At 28.8% G+C, this 23,195-nt stretch overlaps 2 protein-coding genes across 4 annotated transcripts in view; one reads left to right on the forward strand and one right to left on the reverse strand.

Annotated features, from left to right (window-relative positions):
• LOC111036147 (protein bric-a-brac 1-like) overlaps positions 1–4,539 on the forward strand; it is a 41,284-nt gene extending 36,745 nt beyond the window's left edge. Inside the window, exons 4-6 of the mRNA XM_022318066.1 lie at positions 265–413; positions 2,812–3,087; positions 3,585–4,539. Of these exons, the coding sequence (XP_022173758.1) occupies positions 265–413; positions 2,812–3,087; positions 3,585–3,755 (596 nt within the window). The 3' untranslated portion in view covers positions 3,756–4,539. The remainder of the gene's footprint in view (positions 1–264; positions 414–2,811; positions 3,088–3,584) is intronic.
• Positions 4,540–11,633: 7,094 nt separating this feature from the next.
• On the reverse strand, positions 11,634–18,861 carry LOC111036198 (ribose-phosphate pyrophosphokinase 2). Of its 3 annotated transcripts, none has more exons than XM_022318145.1 (7): positions 18,603–18,861; positions 16,635–16,818; positions 14,363–14,395; positions 13,159–13,382; positions 12,928–13,101; positions 12,707–12,866; positions 11,634–12,259 (listed from the first exon to the last, which is right to left on the reverse strand). In XM_022318145.1, exons 1-7 carry the CDS (start codon positions 18,812–18,814, stop codon positions 12,167–12,169), a joined length of 1,080 nt encoding a protein of 359 aa, XP_022173837.1. In that variant the 5' UTR covers positions 18,815–18,861; the 3' UTR covers positions 11,634–12,166. The 3 variants fall into 3 exon arrangements, with proteins under 3 accessions (XP_022173837.1, XP_022173829.1, XP_022173847.1); XM_022318137.1 differs by lacking the exon at positions 14,363–14,395 and adding an exon at positions 15,761–15,832 and having other exon boundaries at positions 18,603–18,859; XM_022318155.1 differs by lacking the exon at positions 14,363–14,395 and having other exon boundaries at positions 18,603–18,859.
• Between the last annotated feature and the right edge of the window lie 4,334 nt (positions 18,862–23,195).

A 23,195-nucleotide genomic window follows, 5' to 3' on the forward strand; every position in this document is an offset into this window, starting at 1 on the left:
CGATAGAATACAAATTAATAACTAGTTACATACATATGGTTATTAACTATTCATTTATTCAACGAACCATTCTTGATTAATAAATCATAAAGCTAACCTAAAATATTTTCAATAATTACAGGTATTGAACACAGAACATAACTTACTTATAAGTTTACCTAAATAATATGTCCTAATTAATAATTTCTATATTTTTATAAATATAAATATTTATCAGAAGTAGATTATAGGTAAAAATTCTTATATATATTTTTTTGTTTACAGACTTAAGGCCTAAAGGCAGAGGACGTCCTCAAAGGATATTGTTAGGATTTTGGCCAGAAGATCACATTCAAAATGTAATCAGGACTGTTGTGTTCAGAGACGCACAAAACATCAAAGAAGAAGCATTACACCTTTACCCAAGAATACCGGTAAGAAAATAAAAATGTATATATTTCTTTAATTTAATTAAAACCGTAATATTTAATCATAGTTGTCAGGTACCTCTAAAGGGGGTTATTTAAACGAGAAAAAATATCTTTCTGCTGTACTATATAATATACATTCATAAGTCAACTATTCAAAACAAATAATTTTACTTCTTAGAATTAAAATAAATATTCACACATAATTATAATATTCTTCAAATTTAAATATTTTTAAGCATGATAAAATATAAATTATGTGTACAATTTGTGCGTATTCTTTAATTTAATAAATATTGACAAATTACCATTATTAAATTTTAATCAAGGACGTTTCGCAAAGCTTATAATTTATGATTCAACGATAATGGCATATAATAAATGTACTGCACAATACGTCACAAAAAAAAAACAGTGAAAAACATAATTGTTATATTACTTATTTATTTTGCCATTATTTGTAATCAAAAGTAAATTTCATCAGTTGCGTGTTTGAAATAGTATTCCATTGAGTCGGTTTTTTATATTTATGTATTTTATTTTGTATAATTGTATAATATTTATATATATATATATGTATGGAGTAAAGCCTAATTTAAATATAATTAAAAATATACGGAATTAAATAAATTATGTACAAATAGTTACACAATATGTGAGTCCAAGAGGGGGGAAAGTCGTTTAGTGGGCCGTGGTCCCTCCTGTGGTTTGTGGAAAAACTTTTTCAAATTAATAATGCATTCGAATTTTGATGGTTACTAGCAAAACAGTTCTCAACGAACGTGCAGTAACGACGAGTAGTCAGTGCAACCATCCGAACTCTATATTGTTATTTATTACCTATATCAAGTAAGTACATGTGTATACTGTATATAATATATAAATATATATATATTATATCAACTTGATCAGGACGTCAAAATAACAAACTATATCGTGTTGTTTCCTTTTAAATCTACAATGATAATTATCGGAATGATTATTAATTTGATTCCACAACAATAGATACCTACACTTACAGATATAAACATAGTAACACAAGTATTTTTTTAATATGTGCAAGGTTGTAGTTGCTTAGGGGGGTGATGGTAAAGGGGTGGGGGTTGATACTATTCGGTGTTGTAGGCATTCTACCGCGAATGTCAACGCACGCTTATGAGTATACTGTATATATTTATTTTTTTTTTAACAAATGAAACGTTTCAACATCACGAAAGATTAGACGTCGTCACATTATAAAATAATAAGTATTAAGTCATCACTCGTAAATTATGTTATCAGAGTTAAAAGTTATAAGAGTAGCTTATCTCCAACAAATGTTTTATATTATTTTTAACAGTAGTTATAATGTGTAGGTAGGTATGTATTTTATAACTAGAATCAACTATTTAAGTCGTATAACTTAAAAGTTATAAATTAACATTTTCATTTACTAAATCCCAAAATGACTTCTTCTTTATTTTCCTAATAATCAATTTCTATTACAAGAAACAATATAAAATTCTAAATAATATTCAACTTGAAAAATAAAAAATAATTTACCTACAGTAGGTACTCCAAATAATGATTATTTATAATATTGTGATTTTAACGATGTACACAAAAATAACATTTTCGCTTACCTAATATAACAGTTACTCAATTGGGTAATATGTTTTATTTTTTAATAATTTTGTTTTACTGAAATAATACAGTTGTTCTAAATACCGTCTGTACATTTTTTTTAAATTTCATCTATTCTTAATGCCTATTGCAGTGAAATGTTGTTCTAGTTTACTGTTTTATGGGTTTCATAATTACCGATTAATGGGTAATGTCTGACAACAAAACTGGAATATAAATGATTGTTTAATGACATTAAAGTATTAAACGCATTGGACATTAGCTATCACGGTAACTTATTAGGTAGGAACTGTATTAGACATGATAGTATTTAATAATTATGTTTAGATTAAAAAAAATAAAACAACAAATTTAAGCTGACTGCTGACAAATAAAACTCTTTTAACAAAGAATTTTATAAAAAATGAAACAAAAAAAATAGTTAATAGACAGCTGAATTTTTACGTAAATACCTGTATTAATTTAAACTCGCCTATTTAACATTTAAAATTTAGACCGAGATTAATACATTTTTTTGTTAGTATTATTATTACTTATTAATTATTATACTTATTTTCCATTAAAGTAATGTCTTAATAATAGTAAGGCCAATAATGATTTATTATACAATCCAATTTGTCTTTTAAAAATATATGGCTGGAGTAAATTAATTTAAATTTATGCAAATTAAAAAATAAATAAAAACAAAAACGTTTTTAATTTAAAATAATATTTTATAAAAGATTTATATTTTCCCTCGTGAAACTTATAATAACAATACCGATATTTTATGTTTATATAGTGTTTATCCGACCCAATGTCTGGTGGTCACTATGGTAACAACGCGGTTCAGTCGGTTGATGGTCCCGTGTCGCCAAACTCTGCCGCGGCCGCCGTGGCCGCCGTTGCGCAGGGTATACGGCAGCAAATGATGGCCGCCGCCGGACATAACATCTCTCCTTCGTCGGGTGTCGACGCGTTCGCCCTACTCGCCTCTTCGCACCTACCCAGTCCGGCTGACATGTCACCCAATTCGTCTCCACCCGATTCACCGTTAGTTTCCAACAACAACGTCGAGGTAAGAACAACAATACCAACAACAACAATAACAATAATAATAACAATAACAATTATTATTATGTTATACCAGTACGGAGTTTCCGGGAGGTGTATTTTGGCGTCATAGTAGTGATGATGATGATGATAATAATAATAATAATAATAATAATAATAATAATAATAATTTAGAATTCTCTCTTATTCTACCCGCATTCAGCTTCCTTCCTCGGTCGCAAGTCACGCCACTTCGTAAGACCGTAACCACCCCCTTCACCGCCTCCTCGAAACCCTATACACTCCCTGAATTGCTGAACGGCCTGAACAATCTTATTTCAGTATTTATCTTTGTATTATATTATTATGTGTCCTCATAGGCATCTATTATTTTACATCTGTTTTCTTGAGTTTTAACTTTATTATATTTCCTTATACCACGAGTTGTAACCGCCGTTAGACGTAGTTAATTATGCAATAAATAAATAATGCGTCACGTTTATTTTTGTTTTTCGCAAACAGGTGAGCCTAAGCGGTTACAAGCGATCCATCGACCACTCCAATCAAGACAACGTGTTCGTCGAAGACATTGATGAGCTCGTGAAGAACAGCCATTGTACCGGAGGTTCGTCAATGGGCAACACCATCGATCAGCAGCCGTTGCCGTTAGTCATCGAGCAACGGACCGAATAAAAATACACCTACACACAGACTGAGATAAACTATAGTGAACAAATCCAATAATACCGGCGTATTAAAGACTTTGTGGGCATGTGAGTTGGTCGTTGATTAAAAAACAACAAAACTAAACAAAAAAATTTTAAATAAAACAAAAAAAAAAACTATTGTAAATTTAAAGCATAGACTTATACTATCGATTGGCAGTCCTAGCATTTATTTTTAATAGATATTATATTTATTATTTTAAATATCGCACTATGTAATCGTTAAAATATTCGCAATTACGTCATTCGATTTCTGTATATACAATAAAAAAGTATAATATATATATATATTTTATTTTGAAATGTCAGCGGTTTGAAAACAAAATTCACAAATATTTATTGAAGATAATATTATATTATTGTAATATACGTTTTTTTAAATGATTTAAAAAAATATAATAGTCAAAATAACTATGACTATAAGCCATTAATTGCGTATCACTTGAATCAACAAGTAGTTTTTTTATTACATATTTATATATTATATTATATAATATAATATAATATTTATTCGTATACTATTACTTATGACATTATACGTGGGCAATGAGCGCCAATGTATAAAATAAATTACGTATAATGTATATTATATATATAATAACTAATAAGTGTGTATATATTGTTTGATATGTGTCAATACTATGTCTGACGGACAATAAAATGTGTTATTATTAATTAACAGTAGGTTGTAAAAAAAAAAATTAAAAAAAATATTTAAAAAAAACTCATAAACAGTAATGCTTGTAAAATATGACGTGCGGTTGCCATGATAATTATTAATATTATGTAAGAGTAGTTTTTGGAGTATCGAAAAAAAACAATTTAATACATACTTTTAAGGCAAGATTGTATTGGTTACCTGTTCCTAGCACGTAAATATCTATTGTAAATCATTTATTGAAAGACAAACATTCTCAACGGACTAGGCCAGTAAAATGTATTTCATGTTCTTATTTCCTTATTATTATTATTATTATTATTTTTTTTTTTTTTAGTTTTAGATTAATTTATTTACACACACTTTTGTTAGCATAAGCTTGTTGTATGCATAACTCTCATATTATACATTTTGATTAATTATGTATTGTTTATAATTGTATTCATTAAAATATTATTATTATTATTATTATTATTATAATATTATATATGGACTTAAAAAATTGTACTTGTTTTAGACTACACAAATAAATAATATTGTAATAATCCGATGTGTATATTATTAATAGAAAAAAGGTAATACTTTTTCTTTTGTTGTATATTTTTTAAAAAAATAAACCTTGCTACATTACATACTCGATGTGTTATTCTCATTATTTATTTATAGAAACTATTTTATTATTTTATTATGTCTTGGCATCAAACAAAAAAAATAGTGTAAAAAAAATATTATCTAATTAATATACATAATATACCATTTTTAAAACAAATATTTTTATTACATAGACAAATTAAAATAATAGACCTCCATTAATTATTATCATATAATATTATGTAATGTGTATAAAACAATTTTTGATATTAACCGTGTTACAGTAATTTTAAACAAATACTTTCAGCATTAATATAATAATAAACAGATAAAAAATGTTGTTGATACCACACAAATTATTATTAAAATATTAAGTTAATAATAATGATAAAATTAGACATTGATTTATATGTTATATAAATAGAACGGCAAAGAACATACAAATATAACATAAGGTTTAATACGTTTCTATGCCATTCTAATCATATAAATTTTATATAAATGTGTATGACACTATTACGTTCAGTATTCACCCTTGATAATAATTAATTTGACTAAAATTAAACGTTTGTATAGCTGTTATTTCTTTCACAAATATTTTACATTTTGTATTCTTGATTTAATTTTGTTTAATACATCAAAATAGTTCAAAATCTGACTTAATGCATAGACATTATATTATACATTGGAATATCCGAATATGCCTTTTGAATTAATTTGACATTAATAAATTCAACTTTGGATCGCAATTATAACTACTAATATAATATATTATACAATTAATTCATATTATATAATATTTCTACACGATACATTTATTGTAAAGTTATCTAATTCGTTTTTCAAATGACTTATCCAATAATAATCATTATTTATTAGGAAAATAAATCAAATATATCTACAAAACAGGTACCCACGTCTTTTAGCTGTATATTATATAGGTATTCTGATTTCTGACTAAATTTTCGAAACGTATCTACTATATTTTATTTATTGTTATTTAATAATATTAATTTTAAATGTTACTAATATAAATAATTAACCTGAGGCTACGGCCAAAAGCTAAGTGTTATCTTATAAATATTACTTTAGGTAAAATACATAATATTAATCTTTAACACATTAATATTATACATAATATATTATGTATACTTTGTAGTCTTGTAGATAAAATATTATTTAATCTGCCTATATGTTACTTTTAATCCCGAGCTTGTTTAAACAAAATGTTTATTGTAATGTAAATTAATATCATTATGAATAAACTAACGCTATGAATACTGTAATATTATTATGAAATTGTCAACGTGACCTCCAAAATAAATAGCTTAACAACAGCACATTAAATATTAGATATAAATAGGTACATAGGTACTGTAAAGCGTAAACGTACATAATATTATAATATAATAATACCGTAGTTTATGGGGATTGATCAATTCGTTATTAAAGTTATCGTCTCTGCACATTTCATTCCGATCGTTGTCTATCAAGGACTAAACTGTAATGATAATACTTTTGTCCATGATTTCAATATTTGATAATGAGAATTGCAATGATAAATAATTGTGCTCGTCGGGCTGCTGAAACTCGTGTACCTGTTTATTTCAATTTTAAATTGCGAGTACCTACCTAGATATAGGCACCGATGATCGGTTTATTTTTAAAAAACAATGGACTTAATAATAATGGTATGTTGTATTGGTGTTGTCATGTTCGTGCTATCGTCTATCCGATCGTAATATTTATTCAATTGAGCTTTATGCTCACAATAATATCTTTAACAGAATAATTAGTACCTAAGCCTAGGCACCGTAATATAATGTCCAAAGATGTCCATTTGACAGCAGTGCACTGCAGCCTATGCACAGCCATCCCTGAAGTCTTGAGAAAATTTAAAAACGCATTCAGTGAAAAGAGAAAGACGTGTGATTAAAAATGTGTATTGTGTGAATTGTGTGAAGGTCGCAGCGAAAGTCTATAAGACGTTATTATTGGCATAGCATCATATCTACATAATCATCATATACCTACCAAACGTGTGAGAGATTCTCATCCCTTACACGACATATTGGCAGCCTCTTTATCTTGCCATCTTCCAAATCAAAATTCTGCCTGAGCCACTGCCACATTACTTTACCTCCCTTAGTATGTACCTAGGTATACATACGAACGCAATGTAGAGGTACCTACCTATATATTATGCATAGGGCGTTATATAGCTTGTAAGCTATGAATAACTCTTACGGCTTGCTACGCAGGTACAGCAGTCCTAGCAGGGCATATTTTAACGTGCCTATTTGGACATATTTTGCCTCGAGCTAAATGAAAAACGTGGGGTGGGTAGATGCCGATTTCCTCGCTTGGTGGAGTATAGCCGCGAGGGCGAGGAGTGCATCAAATCGATCATTCGCCGCTCACTATAAATACAAATCCTTAAAACAAGCCCTGGTACCTAACACTCCTCGTACAGCAGTTTTATAATAATAGTTGTACCTACGTAATATATTACCGAATAACGATGTCCCCCGTCATCACACACGCGCACATGTTTATAAAGGTGCGGATCTGCGATTCTTTTAAATGCTAAACGAGCAACGAGCCTACGACTATTATTATTTTACACATTTATAAGACACAAACATGGTATACCCATAACAAGTATAGTACGATTTCTTATACCGAACAAAAAGGTCATCTGCACAAACCAAGGGGGACGCTACCGCACTCGAGGTATACGAATTCAGAAGTATAAGAGACTTAACCCAAGTCGGAATGTAATATTATTGCAATAACGACTATCCGTATACCATTATTATCGACAGCCGGCATGCGTTTTGCATTCGTCTATACAGCCGATGGTCGGTCTTTCTCCTACATTAGTATATCTATATTGCTTTAGGTAGGTATTATAATATAATCTATACTGCACGATGACGGATCTATGAAACTTACGCCTAAGTGTGTTTAAATCCAAATACTTGGATTTACTCCTATCCATATTCATACTTTATAATATTTATAAACTGGTTTTTAGTTCAAATTCAAGAGGTCCAACACGAACAAAATACTACTCAAACTGTACGAATGTTAGGTACATTTTTAATTTAATACATAACTAATAGTAATAATAATAATAATAATACCTACTCGTGAATGAAATAATGTAGGCATATTAGGTACCATATTAATATATACATATAAATCGTTAATAGGTGTACAATATGCAGATGTATCATGTACAGCATTAGGATGGAGACATATACTTGCCTGTATTAAATTCCCATTGCGTAACAATTTTACAAACAGTATATTAATGTTAATATGGATAATAATATGAGCACGGTCATTTTCAATTTTATATAATATAAAATAAATATGTAGGTGTACGTTTAGGTAAATACAGAGTACACACAGCTCTGCAGTAGGTATCTACATAGGTACCTACACTAACATAAAACAAATAATAGTACGTTGCACGTATTGGTATAGGTAAACGCGTCTGTGTACAATTTGTTAACTTAAATATTAAAATCATGAACCATAATTTTATTCTATTTCAACCTTGGAAATAATGATACATTATAATATAAAACACGCAGTTAGCGCGTTTTACATGCCCCGAAACCAATTGAAAAACACAATTGAAAGTTAACTAAAATATAAAATATATTTAACAAAACAAAAAAAAACATTAATTATACGAAAACATCTAGGTACTTACATATATTATACCTATCATTTGTAGTTTGTACGTATGTAATATTATTATTATAATTATAATATGTGAAATAGTACATAATATACATTACACATATTATATATTATGAATACCTACCTACGTACAATTTAATATATCTACGTATGTTATGATAATAGACAGCGTTTTTTTATATTGCGCTACTAATCTACTATAGTTTTAGTGACCATTTTTTTTTTTTTACCTACGACGATTCATTACATAAGTTTACGATAGTCAGTGGAAACATTTCTTTTGTACCTATCTGTGGTTCTTTTATCAAAAAACACTTATTATTTCAAAAACTCAGGCACGGATACGGAGCAATATTCAAATCTTTGGAGGAGGGGATGGGGGGAACAATTTTTCTACAACACAAAAAATATTGCAATATAGGTACCCTATATACACTTTATTCTTAATTATTTTTGTTTTCCCAATATTAGTATAATACAATAATCGTAATTTGATAAATTAATCATAGATCATGTAAATAACAAAAATAACAAAATCTAAAGTAATATCCAATAATATTAGGATCTAAGGTTGTAAAAAAATTGGAGAAATAATGTTTCGGGGGGAGGAGGCTTACTCCTATCTAGATGCATACAAATTGAATTTTGAACGAGTAGCTTATAAATTATAAGTACCTTGATAGGTATTAAAGTTTATAAGAGCGAAATGCAGTATAGCACCCCTAAAAATGTTGATGATTGCTCCAACTATTTCGCTCATCATACCAACTAACTACCGTCGTTCAAAATTACATTTGTTTAGATACGTTTAAATACTCCAAATAATATTTTTCTTCGGAATATGAAACTAAAAGTACAGGTTGTCTTTCAAAAGATATAAGATTTAAGTAGGTACCTAATAATTACTATAACAATAGAAAATAGTGAAAAATGTAGGTAGGTACTAAACTATGTCAAAAAATGTATTCTACAACGTCAAGTTTTTGAACTTTTGAGTGTTTTTCGGCTGAAAAATTAGTGCCAATCACCATGGAATTACTGGTCTTGTAATTAATAGATGAAACGATTTGAGTATTGTGATATAAAAGATATACCTAACCTACTAAACACATGAAACTATAACTCATCTAAATTTAATCCCGACTGTCCAGATAGGTAGGTTATTATGTATATATTTGTACTATGGCCATACATGTATTATTAAGATGCAAGTAGGTATTACCTAGGTACCTACCTACTTGTATTCATATATTATGCACATAAAATATAAATATAATAATATATTCAACCGCCGTCGTCCACAGTACATATAATATGCCGAATGACATCATGTAAATAATAATAAATACGGAAATGCTACAATATTCAAGTACCTACCTACCTGCCGGCCCCACGGGTACTAGACAAATTCAATAGGTAGGTATAAAAAATATTACTTACTTAATAGGCGGTTAATACTTGCGATTCCTTCATATAAACTATCCACTAGGTACTAGTGTGTGGGTACCTTATACAAATTAAATAAAAAATAATAATATGATATATTTCTTGGAATTGTCGTATTTAGGTACTGCAGCATTATATGAATAATCAACTAATTTCATTTTAAAAAAGAACTCTTCTTCTCCCCGCCTTTAGGTTCATGTAGATAATATTTGTTAATTCAGTCAATTGTTAACTAGTAGTTCCTCGAGAAAACTGCCTAAATATTATTCTATTTAAATAGTTAATAATATTAAATTAATATTGATACACGAGATTATCTCATCTCAAGGTCATCGTACACAAGTCGTATGAACTCATTATGCTTTGCATCGACTTTAGGTAGATACATTGTTATTTTCTCATCACAGTATCACACAATATCCCTTGGGGTAGGTATATACCTACCTAATACCTATAGTATAATATTAACATAATTATGATGTGCTGCTTTGGTCTAAAGAATCCTAAATCATATATTATACACTCAATGAACTAAGACAAGTTACAAGTAAATAGACAGTAAAAAATCATTTTCTTTAATACCTACTTTCAATTTACAATCGACTTTATAGCTAATATACTAATTTATTTATTATTTGTAGTATGTATACAATGCGTTAAGTCACAAATCATAAAATAACTATTATATTATTGATATCTACTACCTACCTATTATTTTATCTAAATTAATTTATTCACGGATAATTTTATACCTTTGTTAGTTTCAATGTTCTTAACATTTCCGTGTAGTGTAAACTCATTACTCATGTTAAGATTTTTGGCTAATCCATATTATACAATAAGTCTAGGAAATTGCTTCACTGAAGTCAAGTAAAAAATGAAATAACTACACACATAGCATAAACTTATACTTCATATAAAATAGTTATGGTCACAATGTAACAAAATAAATTCTATTAGTCATACACAGAACTACTGAGTGTAATGAATTCTAGATAATGATACAAAAAGAGGTTCAAATTTAAAATTATACCCAGGTACAAATCAATTGTTAAACATATCTACAGTATACAATTAAATATATTTGTAAATCATAGACGTCACCCACTTAGTCATTAAAACCCCAACAATTTCAGTCTTTATTTTATATCCATTAATTCAATTTAAGTGAACAAATGCTGGGAAGTTTAATGATAATTTTGTTCAAACAAAACCTCCTCTGCTGTCGATTAAATAGGAAAACAAATAAGTTTGATGATAACGAATGAAACATAATATGAAACTATAAGTTTTCATCGTAGAATTTGAAATTGGTGCATTTGCATTTTCTACTTTGATCAAATGTAACGTTATTTTTGAAAGACCACTACAACAACTATGAGTTTATCTATGATTATTCAGTTTATCACCAATTTTCAACAGTAAACTAGACACAAATAAAATAACTGTCAACAGTTTTATGTTTTATTCATAAACAACTATGATTCAGATCAGATAATTTTCAAATTATGTAATTACTGCTGATCATTCTACGATAAATGGTACCATCAAGTTAATTATAATAATAAATTAATACTGATTATACCAAATTATAAATTTTCTTAATTTTAAATAAACTTTAACATTGGTTAAATTCAGAATGCTCACAATAAACATTGTTGAGAACAAACAAATTAACCAAATATGAAAATGTATATAATATTATGTACATAAAGAGTTATATGTGGAGTTGTATATAACTGACGGATTTAAAATTGTGATTTGTTTAAAATGCTTGACATAAAAAAAAAAATGTTTAAGTACTACATTTATAACAGATATTACCTATTTCAAAATGTAACATTAATATGTCATAAACTGTATAATTTTACAATATTTTATTGAGCATATTAGATTATTGTATGAATGTATGAATATATAAATAAACATGAAGGTACATAGCAAAGATGATAAAAACATGATTACACATTTCAATAAGGCACATTTGAGAACAAATAAGAAACTGATTCCCCATTGTGTGTCCGCCGAACAGCCTCAGCAAACATCATTGATACGTCTATACACTATAAAATAAACATAAATTATATTAAAAGTCAGTCTTTAGTCAAGGTTTAAATTCTAAATTCTATTAATTTATAAGCTTGTAGTTAAGATTAAAACAATCAGAATAGGAAAAAATAAGTTATGATGTCATAAAGTAAAAAACTGTATCATTGTAAAATAAAACTAAAAAGTAATTGGGCATGAAAAAAATAAAAATCTGCGTACAGGGGCATCCCAATAATTTCTGTTTCCTGAGAAGAACATTAATTGGCTGAGCCTATAGAAAATATTATTTATACAAGTGCGAGCACCAAATAATCTCCCCCAGAAACAGCCTTATCTGTAAACACTCTACACGTGGTACTGTGTCAGTGTAACTTTCACTATAATATTTATGTCCAAAAATATTTTATGTTGCATTGTTATAAATAAAGCACTAAAATCCAAACAAGTTAAAATATGCTTACACGAATTTTAGGACATTCTTTCATATGGCCATCTTGTGGAATGGTATTGGTAACTACAACAGCTTCAAAGCATGCATTATTAATACGGGATATAGCAGGTCCAGAGAATATACCATGAGTTAAAATTGCATACACTTTAGTAGCACCTGCTTCAGTTAACCTAAAAAAAAAGGATTAGCAACTTGTAAAATAGATAATTATATTAAATTAAAAGTTTTTACTTTTCTGCAGCATGACATATTGTGCCGCAAGTGTCTGCCATATCATCAACCAGAATGGCAATGCGTTCTTTAACATCTCCTACTAGAACCATTGATGCCACCTCATTAGCTTTCTTTCTCTCTTTATGAATAAGAGCAAACTCAACATTTAGACGATCGGCAATTGATGTGACCCTAAACAAATATTATAAGTGTTAAATAGTTATTTACCAATTTGAATTATTACTGTACCTTTTAGCACCACCAGCATCTGGTGACACTATAATGCTGTTTCTCCACTCGGGTATGTTTTCTTTTATCCATTTTAGTACCGCTGGTTCAGCAAATAAATTATCAACAGGGATGTCGAAGAAACCTTGTATTTGAGAAGCATGGAGGTCCATAGTTATTATATGATCAGCACCAGCTACTGACAGCATGTTGGCCACTAATTTAGCTGATATTGGTGCTCTACTCTATAATGTCACATAAAAAATTACTATTAGTACAATCATAATATAGTACAATAAATATATTATATGAATATTTAAGTGATTAAAAGTATTATTGTATTATATGGGTATATATGTTGTTTTTGCCTATACCAAAAGCCACCCATTCACCGATAAGCAAGTCATATGTTAAGTGTTTAGTAGCTTGGTAAATCAGTGAATTTATGGAAGTTTCAGGTCATTTATTACATATTAATATAATATTATCGACTTAATCCTTAACAATATTTATTATAAAAATATAATATTTTCCACTGATAAACCAACCACTATGTAAAATTGAGATAGCTACTAGCTTGATAATTATTGATTAAATAGAGTCATGCACCAGTAATTAATTTGTATTAACAATTCTAAACATTATTTTTTCTATTTATGAATATATTTAATGGATGGTAACAGTTGAATAATAGTAATAAAATAGAAAACATCAAAGTTTCCCTGTTCATTGGAAGTGTTAAGAATAGACTTGAAAATAAAATGTTGGTCTTTAGTATCAATAATTTGTATTGGTTATGAAGAATAACAAAAATGACATACAATTAAATATCAAATTGTACATGGATAAACTTTTAAATGCAACTACCTATTAAAACAATAATGTACCTATTATTGATTCTATCATTTAATTCTTTACAACCATAAATAAACACAATATATTATATTATATGCATTGTTTTCTACAATTTAAGTTTGAAACAATTTACTAGATAAGTTAGAAATGATGATATTGATACCACACTAACATAATAAAAGTATAAGATATTCTAGTATTAAATAAAAACAATTTTAATCAAGATACATCAATAAAAAAATATGAAATTACAAATATATGTTAAAGTAAAAAATAATTAATGACATTCAAACAATAAACATGCAAAACAAAAGAAATGTTACAGAAACTTTTGTTTCAATATAACTCCTAAAAAACATTTTTTTAGCACCTGATTGCCGATCACAAAATCTCGAAATAATTCCTGTAAAAATAAAGCAAACAAAAATATGAATTGGATGGCTAATTCATTTCTTGAAACCAAACAACTGTAATGTTAAATTATAGCAATTAAAATAGGTAACATATAAATTGTGTTAATTAAGCTACCTTTTCTATCAATATGATAATTAGTTATTTAGACTTTAATATCATGTGTCCAACAGGGTCTCTAATATTATTTTATAATTGGTTTAAAATATAAATGAAACACATAACAGTTATTACTTATTACTAACACAAATATCAATTTATTTTATAAATATTATTTAATCATTTTCTACATTTACACTCGTAAAGCTGATTACTTTATTAAGTGCTTTTTTATATATTTATTATATATGCTTATGTGTTATCAAAATATAGTTTAAATAATTGAAGTATTTAAAAGATATTATTAATTATACTACATGCAATCGAATTAATTCATCGTAGATTTTAATTCAATGACATTATAAAATACATAGTACAAATTACACTACCACTTATTTTAAATGAAAATTTAACAATAATTATTTTACCAAGTAAAATATTATGTTAAATGCTTAACATATAATTTGTACAATTATTGTTATTACCAATAAGTACTTGTATCTGCAATGTAGTAAAAATATATAAGTTAAGATACAAAAACAGGTAATTAATTGAATAACATATTCAAAATAAAACCTTAAAATAAAAAAATATATGTGCTAAGGACTCATGCCAAGAAAATAAAGTACTGTTTATCTTAACTAAAAATAAAGCTTTTTTACGATAATTTCAAAAGGAAATTTAGTAGGTAGTAATATGTAAATATTATATTATACACACATGCAAATAAGCTTTTACAAATATCACTAACTTTTCTTTAAAAGATATACCCATAAATGTAGGTATTATTTATAATTTATGCATAATATGAAACAATAAGCTTTATAGTAGGAACCTATTTAAGTTTAAAATCAAAAAAAGTATTTCAGTGTGAAGCATTAATAGTAACAACATAATGGTTACTTTTGGCAACTATCCTAATATTTCTTACCTATATATAAATAATAAGCCTGTATTAAATTAATTGCAACACTACGTGACATCCAATACTTTTCATTGTAATCATACAACAAATTATAACTGCGTGAAATTAATAAGTGATATTTAACATAACAGAATAGGGGCTTTTAATGGCACAACTACAATAGTAATTCAGTGATATAAAGAATCAATGATAGACACATTGAAAACTGACATTTCAAAACACACAATACCCAACAAGACGCATATTTTTGTAAATCCCATAAAATAATGTATGAATTTAGTTAAAATGCCCAGGTAAGTATATTTAATAATGTTTCATTGAATAAAACTATACCCGAAACTTCCATTCATTGCACTTGACGGTTGCCCTTGATCTATTATTGTCATTCTCGGGGATGTCGCCATTCTTTTGTTTACAGCATGAACAGCGAAAAATGATTAATAAGTAAGGTACGGATTAGAGTAATATCCATCATGCAAGTAATAAAAGGAAAACAAATTAATTGGCATGTGAACATTTTGAAAAATATTTTTTTTTTAATATCTGCACATAAGATAAAAATCAAATTTATTTTAAAATCAAATAATGAACTACCTAAATACTTTGAACAATTTGTTTTATAAGTACTTATGAAAAGAAACAACAAATTTAAAACTAAAAGGTACTTTTCCTAGTTTATAAGGAATATTATATTGTTTTAATAAGGATGCAGGTATAATTTAATGTCAAACAAAATATAAAAGTAAAAGTAAAACCTTTAGTACTAGAAGCATTTTATCTAATATCTATGAGAAATTCAAATAACCCTATCATTGTAAAAAAAAATGGCATGTACATTTTCTTTCACACACAATTTCAAGCCTTTAATTACTGAGAATAATTTTTTCCATTTATAATATTGTATATTCTTTTTTCAACATGATTACATATTTCACCATATCATTATTATCTATTATTTAATTACTTTACACAAAAATAATAATTTTATGTTTTACATTTTACATTTTACCAAATATAAGTGATATTTGTTAGTTAAGATAAAAATAATTTAAAGAAAGAAAATAAATGTATGTAGATTTGCATGGTTTGGATAGTTATTTTTTTTTTAGTAAATATGTACTAATGTAAAATGAAAATGTAATAGTTACTACAATATTCCAATTGATAAATGGTAATGGTTTAGAACTAATTTAATTTAAAAGCTTACCTTATCCTTTTTATCTTGCCTAGCATATGGAAAACATGGTATGACAGCAGTTACACGTGAAGCAGATGCTATTTTACAAGCATTTATCATTATCAATAGCTCCATCAAGTTATCATTAACTTCGCCACTACCACTTTGTATGATATAGACATCTTCTCCTCTGACTGATTCTCCAATTTCAACACTAAAATATTTATTAAAAAAATATTAAGAACTATGAACTGATACGAGGAAATTATTAAAATAAGAAGCATGAAAAATAAGTTTCATTATAAATTTATAATTTACCTAAGTATTTGAATCAAATATATGAAAATGAAAACTTAAGGAATGGGTACATTTTTCAGTCTTTATTTTAATTACTTAAGTTGACAAATGATTGCATACTTTTTTTGTAGATTTTATCATTTTAGAATGAAAAAGTGGAATTTTGTTTGAAAAACCGTGTACATATACAATTGACTTTTCAGTTGAAAAATATTTACATCAACCAATGCGCCCAGGAACTGAATAGCATACACAGAATTTGAGCTCAGTTAGGGTCTTACCTATGATTAATCACAGACGAGTGAGGATTTATCACATTTACATTTTTCTTCTTAACAGTTTTTATATAATTGGCTAAAACAAATTATAAAGGTTAGTCTAAATCATAAGTATACATTTAGAGCATTTAACTTGGTCATCTATAGAGCCACTTCAGGCCGTAATAGTCAAGGTAATAATTGATGATAAAATTACAGGCGTTTAGAACTGTTCTTAACCAGAAAAAAAAAAAAATGAAACCATGATTTTCGATATTATTACCATTATACAATTTATTTTATATCTACCTAATACAAAAGACTAACAATATTCATCTACTCTGTCCATTGATTATGATAGAAAATGAGATTTTTTTGTGGAAGGAAGAAATGTCGGGGGGGCAGAACCCTTAGAACCCTACCCCTGCAGGTACTTAATTCAAAAAGAAACAATATTTTTTCTAAATTAATGAAAGCATAGTATTAAGTTTATGTGACATTATGTATTATGTTGTTGCTAGGGTAATAGAGCATAGGAAATATTGATAAAACAATAATAGCAATTTATGGCAATAGTTAAAAGTCAAAAGAACATAATACAGTACCTAACAATAGGTTATATAACATTATTGACTTTAATGGTACCTGTTCTATTTCTTAATAGGTAGTGATTAGGAAAGATCATTAATTATTATTGTTAGCACACTCAAATAGATGATCAACAGGTAGTTAAAATTGAAAAGTTTCGTTATTCATTTATGTTCACAGAATTTGATTGTTAGGCTAAAAAACATCCTAGAATAGTTCGCCTCGGTAACAGATAGTACCTATAAAAGACACGTCTTTGTCGGTGGAATAGACGTGGACTCGAATTATGTTGGTGGATCTCTTTCACGTGTACCGGAAGCGATCTGATACCTGTCAGGAGTTGAGCGCGTAACCGAGATGCTCACGCATGGATAACATTTGAATCGAGAAACGCGGGAGCAAACACGTGTTTCCGACGGACAACATCATTTTCCTAACCTATAAAAACCTATCCGGAAAACGGAATTGATGGCGAATTTCCATCTTCCTACAGCCCTACTTCTGCGAGGAGTGTCGTAGCGCCAAAATATATCCACAAAAACTGACCTGTGTAAGCTACACGACCTAGACAATAGATGCCGGTGCGGCCTGAGCAGTGCTCTCGGTGGCGTAAAAGCTACAGACGGGAAAAATCGACAAATATGTAAATAAAACCAGTTTCCGTGGTACCTATTTACTAAATTGTATTGCTTATCGACGCGTGGGCGGTGGTTGTCGTTTTTCGGCTGGAAATTCAAACTGCTATTTCTTATTATAATATGACAAGCCAAAGAAGGATAATAATGAAATATTGGATTAGACACCGTCACATCGGGGGGGTAGCCGTTAGACCGGTCAGCGGAGCGCTTTCAATTACCATGTTTCGAGATTGCTAAACTTCTTGGTGACCACTTTGCCAACGTCGATGCCCAACCGGTCGACGATCCGCTGCGCCAAATCCGGGTGCGACGTGCCGCTGAACACCTTGATGTTTGGCATTCTGTTGTTGGCGACGTTCGAGCGGGTCGAGACCAAATTGGATTTTACTAGACACCTGGCGCGAATAGGTTCGGATGATAACAAAGGCATACTACCACGGCGATCATCGTAGCACTATGCGAACGCCCGCCTACCGGCTGCCTGCCGCACGTACCCCACCGAAAGATCGTCGCTGTCGTCGGTGGCGGCGACCGTCCGTACTACGCGCCGAGCGGCGAGCCCCGATAGCTCGGGCGTCCGGCTAAACCCTTAGGGCATCCGCAGGGGAACCACGTGCACGGTATAAAATTATATGTATATGATATTATAACGATTGACGATTTTTAAACGATTTGACGTGATGTAGTGCGCTCGTCCGCTTAGTGGTATACAACTCGGTAATACGATTATAATATAGTTAATAATACAAAATATACATAGCCACATAGCCACATAGGTACATATTATACTGATTATTACTATACCCATCACATATACACATCAGTGGTTCAACCTGGATTTGTCTAAGGGGAGGGTCCAAACATGACACATTCTTTTGTAGCACAACCAAATACATTTAAAATACACATACATGGCTATCTATTGAATATTTCAAAACCCAATATTCAAAAACCATAACTATTAAAAGATTGAAATATCTCAGTATCTCTATATTATCTTACGCGGAGTTATTCTATCGTGTGATCTAGATCTATTTATAGTGAAATACTGAAATAGTAAATATAATATTTATATTTGAAATTTTATTTTATTTTATACATATGTTGGTAAGTTGTTGGCTTCAAGGTCATGTTCACAAGGGAGTTAGTTGGTGGCGTACATTTATATCCCCATTTGGCTTATTGTTGTAGTATAAAATATACAATAAAGCAATGAAAGTAACTTGTAAGTATATTTATCAGTATATAAAATAGTGCAATAAAGATGCACTATTAATTATAAACAATTTAATATTATTTTTTACTTTTATTCGGAAGCTAGTAATATATTATACCTAATGAAAAACATGAAACAAACTGTGTACAGTATCTAATGTTGTCACAATACACTGTCAATACATTTTACTTAGTAAATTCTAAAAAATAATAATTATTATCCCAATCTCGAAGGCTTTTATTGGTATTTTTTATATTATACAAGCAAGTTATGACCTTTATGAAACTGTATATTTTAAAATGATCATAATTTACTTAAAAAATAATATTATAAATTAAATCATCTGAGATTAGGATTCTTATTTTTTTTTCTGTTGCGTCCCCTAAAAACAAAATTATTCATAGCCCATTCATATTGCACGTCTAGACTATACAAACATACCCTGAACATTATAGCTTCTAGAGTTTAGATCATGGTTTAGGCTGTGCGTTGATTATGAATTAGTCAGTCAGGACATCTTCTTTTATACATACACAGATTATGATTGGATATCATTTTATAACTGTATTTTATATTTTATTAAAACAACCCAAATAACATATATGTTAAAAATCTGTAAAGAGTTTAAGAAGGGATGAATCCATTGGAATTTCGGGAAACACCGTGCAGGATCAACTATAGCAGCATTACAATATTGTTCATACAAGTATACAACATTTTCAAACTGCTCATGTTATATATCTTTATAAATAAAATCATAAAATTAAAATATTCCTGTTTATTCCTATACCTGGGTGTCTAGAAACCTACTACCATGGGCACTTACCCCCCCTCCCCCTGGAAAAAAATATTATGAACTTGTAGCTCAATAAATATTACCACAATATTACCTTATTACCGAAATTTTTTATTTTGACCCCCCCCCCCTAAAATGTTACCTATGGGCGCCCATGCCTACTACCTATACTTTACATAATTTAATTTTATACAAATTGTTGATATACTATTAATTATGTAGGTAACCTAATATTAGTTCAAAATCAATGTAACATACCTACGACCTACTTACGACCAATTACCAGATGCTACTGGTAGTTGTTTAGAGGGAATAGGTTTTTACTTTTTAAGTCATGGTAATTGGTAATTAAAACCAAAAAATATTAACATCATAAATTCATAACAGATTACCCACCAACCTGACCACACCACCATGGAGGCAGCACATTATGCTGCAGCTGAACTTTTTTCGGGCAGCCGCAGCCGCCAAATATATGCAAATTTACAGCAGTAAATTTTAGTTATATAAAATTATATTCACTCAAATTATATACAATGTACATTATAATTTATAATTTAAAACTATTTTTATATTTTTGAATATATCTTTTTTTTAAACACTGTAGCCCCCTCCCCTTATCAAAATTTTTGGATTTGTATGTAGTTCCCTCCCCCCAATAACAAGCATAGAAACCCTTTTCCTACCAAATGATACAAAAATCAGTTCTGCATTTTTTGCTACACCAATCATTGTCGTAAATTATTGTGACCTATATTTTGAGAACATACACCAAAAGCCTGTTTTTTAAATAAACTTCTAGAAAATGTGATTTTTTTGTAGCATAATATACTCAAAAAATTCAAATTAAAACATCACTTAACTTCACTAACAATGTTGAAGCAGTTGAGGTTCAACTTTGATCTGTTATAACTTAGACTAGATGATATACATTCTTTAGTGAGTTAGATTCGACAGTAATCTATAATGACTACACTTCATTATTCATATCTTATTATCTCAATCAATATTTTCCTTGATAAATATAATGTCTTATCTTAATTACTCCGGCTATTCAACCTGTTAGTTTATTTTCACTGTATACTGTAGATGCCGAATAGTTCTCATTGCAGTATATCCGTCCTGTCACTTGTGCGTGTTGGTAATAATATAATGGAGTGTTTCAAAACTAGCTACATATAGAAAAATTAAATTGGGATACCAAAATTATAATGTTAAAATAAAAAAATTGGACAAAAACCAATAAATGTCCGTGTAGGTATAAAGTTACAGCCTTACAGGGGAACCAATTGTCTGCATGCATGCGGAATTTTTCTCAGGAACCAATTCAACAGAGACGTTTGTGATATAGAATAATCGTAGATTTAAAATATCGAATGATGAGCTACTACTTGTATAGTTTGTAGGATCCATATAAGAGGACATAGTATCTTGAATATAATTTGTCATCATTAAATCTCGATGACGTATTCACTATTCACTATTTTGATTACTGAATATAAATTTTGATTTTTGTTTTGATTTTAGCTGATTATTGAATTTTCAAAAATTGCTCATTTTGTGAAACAGACTTATAGTTTATACAAATACTGAAATACAACTATAAAATACAACATAATTTAACACACCACTACAATATTACTAATATTAGGTATATCATATATTCATATTCTAAATTATTTATAAAGGTTGTATATAATATTCTCAAGCTATAAAACCAACATGCAGGGTTTGTCAAATGTCCCAGCCATGGGCGGCTCCAATAGGAGTACTTTAGAGGCCGCCTCTCCCAAGTCTGTATTTCTAAAAAATTGTTTATTATTAATAACAAAATTACAAAAAAAACATATTATAATATCGAAAGTTTTTTGTAAATTCTGACTCCCCCCCCTCCCCAGACCATGTCTCTGGAGCCGCCCCCGGTCCCAGCGAATTTGCAGTACTTCAAGGCTCTTATTAAAGTATTGTTTTTCGAGGCCCACACAATTACATTTTGAATGCCAATTATAAGTGGCACATGTACTGTAATTTATTTTTAGTCTTATTGGTTTCATTAACTTTGTCATTTTTGGCTCGCAATAGTCTCTATTGCTTCTAAAGTATCAATTTTTATTTCTCGTATACGCCGTGACCTACCATTTATATAGGTAAATATAAAATAGGTAACTAATAATTTTGCAATTATACAACATTATAGTCTTGTATTTCGATTAAATTTTTCGTTGCATTTTGTATATAGATGATAGGAAGGGATAACTGTATAAGTACATATTATGTCTAATATCAATGTGTCTTATAGACTTTCGTACCTATCAGAGTTATATGCTAAGGAGGCGAAAGTTCACTAATAGGAACCAAATTAAATACAAACATAATATTTTTGTTCAAAAAATATATTTTATATCTATCTTAAATATTTCATGAGTCATATTAGTAATATTAGTCATGACAAAAGAGTTGAGTAAAATCTCCAACGCCAGGTATACTTCAAAAAAAGGTAAGTTCAACAAGTTGGACACCATAAAATTCAGTATTCAAAAAAATTAAGAATTAAGATAAGATAGGTTGGAGTTCTTTAGTACTTTTAGAGTATTTATCAACTGATTCCAAATTCCAATCAAAGGAAATAAGAAGGTATTTACACACAAAGCAAAATCAATTACCAATAAAATAAAATCCTTTGAATTTGCCTTTCTTTTAATAATTGTTTGGACAAAAATCTTAAAAATATTCGGCCAGACTATAAAAAGTCTTCTGCTTATTAATATATTGGTATGCCAAGTGTGATGGTTCAATATG

This window comes from Myzus persicae, unplaced genomic scaffold, assembly GCF_001856785.1.
Source record: "Myzus persicae strain clone G006 unplaced genomic scaffold, MPER_G0061.0, whole genome shotgun sequence".
Classification (NCBI taxonomy): domain Eukaryota; kingdom Metazoa; phylum Arthropoda; class Insecta; order Hemiptera; family Aphididae; genus Myzus; species Myzus persicae.

Coding starts and splice junctions, on each gene's coding strand:
- LOC111036198 (XM_022318137.1), bottom strand. CDS start 18,814: ATGCCTTTGTTATCATCCGAACCTATTCGCGCCAGGTGTCTAGTAAAA. Junction 15,833..16,634: donor GGCAAGATAAAAAGGATAAG/GTAAGCTTTTAA, acceptor TGTAAACAAAAG/AATGGCGACATCCCCGAGAA. Junction 13,383..15,760: donor GCAATGAATGGAAGTTTCGG/GTATAGTTTTAT, acceptor GTGACATTATAG/AGTAGAGCACCAATATCAGC.